Source organism: Rutidosis leptorrhynchoides, chromosome 6 (assembly GCF_046630445.1).
Source record: "Rutidosis leptorrhynchoides isolate AG116_Rl617_1_P2 chromosome 6, CSIRO_AGI_Rlap_v1, whole genome shotgun sequence".
Classification (NCBI taxonomy): domain Eukaryota; kingdom Viridiplantae; phylum Streptophyta; class Magnoliopsida; order Asterales; family Asteraceae; genus Rutidosis; species Rutidosis leptorrhynchoides.
Window position 1 is genome coordinate 87,244,296 of NC_092338.1, and position 2,594 is coordinate 87,246,889.

General features: G+C 35.0%; 1 protein-coding gene across 1 annotated transcript; it reads left to right on the forward strand.

The window, feature by feature from the left end:
- The first annotated feature begins 1,198 nt into the window (after nucleotides 1-1,198).
- LOC139853845 (uncharacterized) lies at nucleotides 1,199-1,969 on the forward strand. The gene has a single exon (XM_071843188.1). The coding sequence runs from the start codon at nucleotides 1,199-1,201 to the stop codon at nucleotides 1,967-1,969; it is 771 nt and encodes a 256-aa protein (XP_071699289.1).
- The last annotated feature ends 625 nt before the right edge of the window (nucleotides 1,970-2,594 follow it).

Genomic DNA, 2,594 nt, shown 5'->3' on the forward strand with positions numbered 1-2,594 from the left:
AACAATATCATTATTATTATTAACATTATCAATTTAATAAAGTTATTATTAGTATTATTATTATTATTATTTTTTAAAATCAGTAATAACAAAACTCTAATTTTTTTTTTAACAGATGAATATTTTGTATATAAAACATACTTATTACATATACTACAATTATATTAATAAGTCATATAATTAAATATACAACATATTAACATTTCTGATATAAAAATTTAGATACAACAAATTAGATTTTTTTTTTCCAGATATAGACATATTAATCTAACTATATAAAATAATAATCATTCTCAAATATATATACAAACTAAATACGTAAAACATGAAGTAATAAGATATGAGATTGTTCGATTACAATTATATGTATTAATATATATATAATGATATAGGTTCGTGAATCCAAGGCCAACCTTACACTTGTTCAATGATGTTATATGTATTTTTACTACAAAATACAGTATGGTGAGTATATAGTCCCTTTTAAACTCTAAATATTTTGGGATGAGAATACATGCATTTTATGATTTACGTTATGGACACAAGTGATCAAAAATAAATTCTATGTTGAGTTGTACCATGGCATATTTCTTTATATTTGGTAGCTAATATTTACATGAGGAATGTAAACGCGAATCCTGTTGATAGATCTATCGGGCCTGACAACCCCAACCGGGCTGGACGACCAGTTTTCAACGGTTGCACAGTACTTCGTTTCTGTATACTACACTTGGTACGGTGTAGCGATTATTTAAGAATATGCTGCGATGATTTAAATGTTAAGTATGGTTACCAAGTGCTCAACTACTTTTACATACACTTGCGAGTGTATCATGTTTAAATATATGAAATCTTGTGGTCCATAATTATAACGCTGCTAGCATCAAACCTATATCTCACCAACTTTATGTTGACGTTTTAAAGCATGTTTATTCTCAGGTACGCATTAAGTCTTCCGCTGTGCAGCATTAGTTCATACTAAAGACATTACTTGGTGTCGATCATCGCAATGGAACCAAATGTTGAAGACTTTGTCCAGGTGGATTAGGACGGGTCCTTTCATGATATTTCTAACGAGTTTGTTAAAGTCGTAGGTAACGGTTTGGAAACAAGCTTTTGGTTTGACACTTGGTGCGGATCAACTTCACTAAAAGATGCATTTCCAAGACTTTTTAATCTTGAATCAAAAAAAGATATCATGGTAAGTGACCGTATAATATGGGTCGACAACACAGTTACCATAAATTGGGCATGGACCTCACAACCTAAATGGAGAGCTGAAACCGAACTCTTGAATGCAACCTCACTGTTAAATAACCTTGCTGCCCCCACATCAGATTCAGATAGATGGATTTGGAAATTCGGAACCTACTCTACTTGCGCCTTCGTGTCTCATCTAACAGAACTTGCTGCTTCCTCCTCCCCGATCACCGACCCTACAATTACCAACTCCTTGATACCCCAAAAAATTGGGATTTTTATATGGCGAGCTAAACAAAATAAACTCCCTGTCCGAACCGAACTAGACAAAAGAGGCATAGATCTCGACTTAACGAGGTGCCCGGTTTGTGATGACGATCAAGAAACTCTCCAACACGCTCTTTTGGCATGTAAACATTCCATCGAAATATGGAATAGAATCCTCAAATGGTGGAAACTAAACAGTCTACACATTGCAAATCTCAAGGAATTATCAAAATGCTCAAACCCGTCCTTTAATTCGCACACTGGATTGGCAATATGGCAAGCAGTGGTGTGGACCACGAGCTATTTCATTTGGAAAAACCGTAATGATTTTGTGTTTGGAAACGCTAAACAAAGTTGCCCTAAGATCGTCTCAGACATCCAATCAAAAACCTTTGAATGGATTAACTCTCGTTGGAAAAAAGGCAACTTGGAATGGCTTCAATGGATCTCCAATCCCTTATCTTTCGATGTTAACCCCAATACGAAAGCCGGAATCGGTTAAGTGTAGGTTTTTTCGCATGAATCTTCGTTATCTCTATGGGCTAGGGGCTAAGTGGGTAAGGATAGACCACTTTGTCGTTGGGTTCCAACACTGTGTCATCTATCCCACCCAGCTTGTCTCGCTCAAGTTGTCCCTCCATATAGTTATTGAAGATGAAGGCTTTTCTCCTACACCTCCTCCTGTATCAAGTTTTCTTTTCATATTTTTTCGAGCTTTACGGTTAGTTTTAGGCATACATGTATAGATTCGCTCGTGTTAGTCCAGGTTTAGATAACCTGCTCTGTACCATGTAAAATTTTTGTTGGCTTTTAAAAAAAAAATATATATATATATATTCGTGTTGCAATTTAATGAATTTATTGCCACCTTTTTGTTGTCCTTTAGTTTTTTTCTCATCCACATAAATAAAGTTATGGTCCCAAAGATGTGACATTTTTTTTGGGAAAATGATGTATAATCATTGTACACAACAACATTTCTTTCATCTTGAGTTCAATTTAAAATCGTTTTTTCGCACATTCTGATGCGAGGTAGCGGTGAAGGGTATCTATCGGTCATGCTTTCGGATTGGTTCAGGTTTCTTTCAGGGTATCAGTTGGTAACAAGTTATGCAACTGCGGTAGAT

Bases quoted from the DNA above. Each gene is read 5' to 3' on its own strand.
- LOC139853845 (XM_071843188.1), top strand. From the start codon at position 1,199: ATGGTAAGTGACCGTATAATATGGGTCGACAACACAGTTACCATAAAT.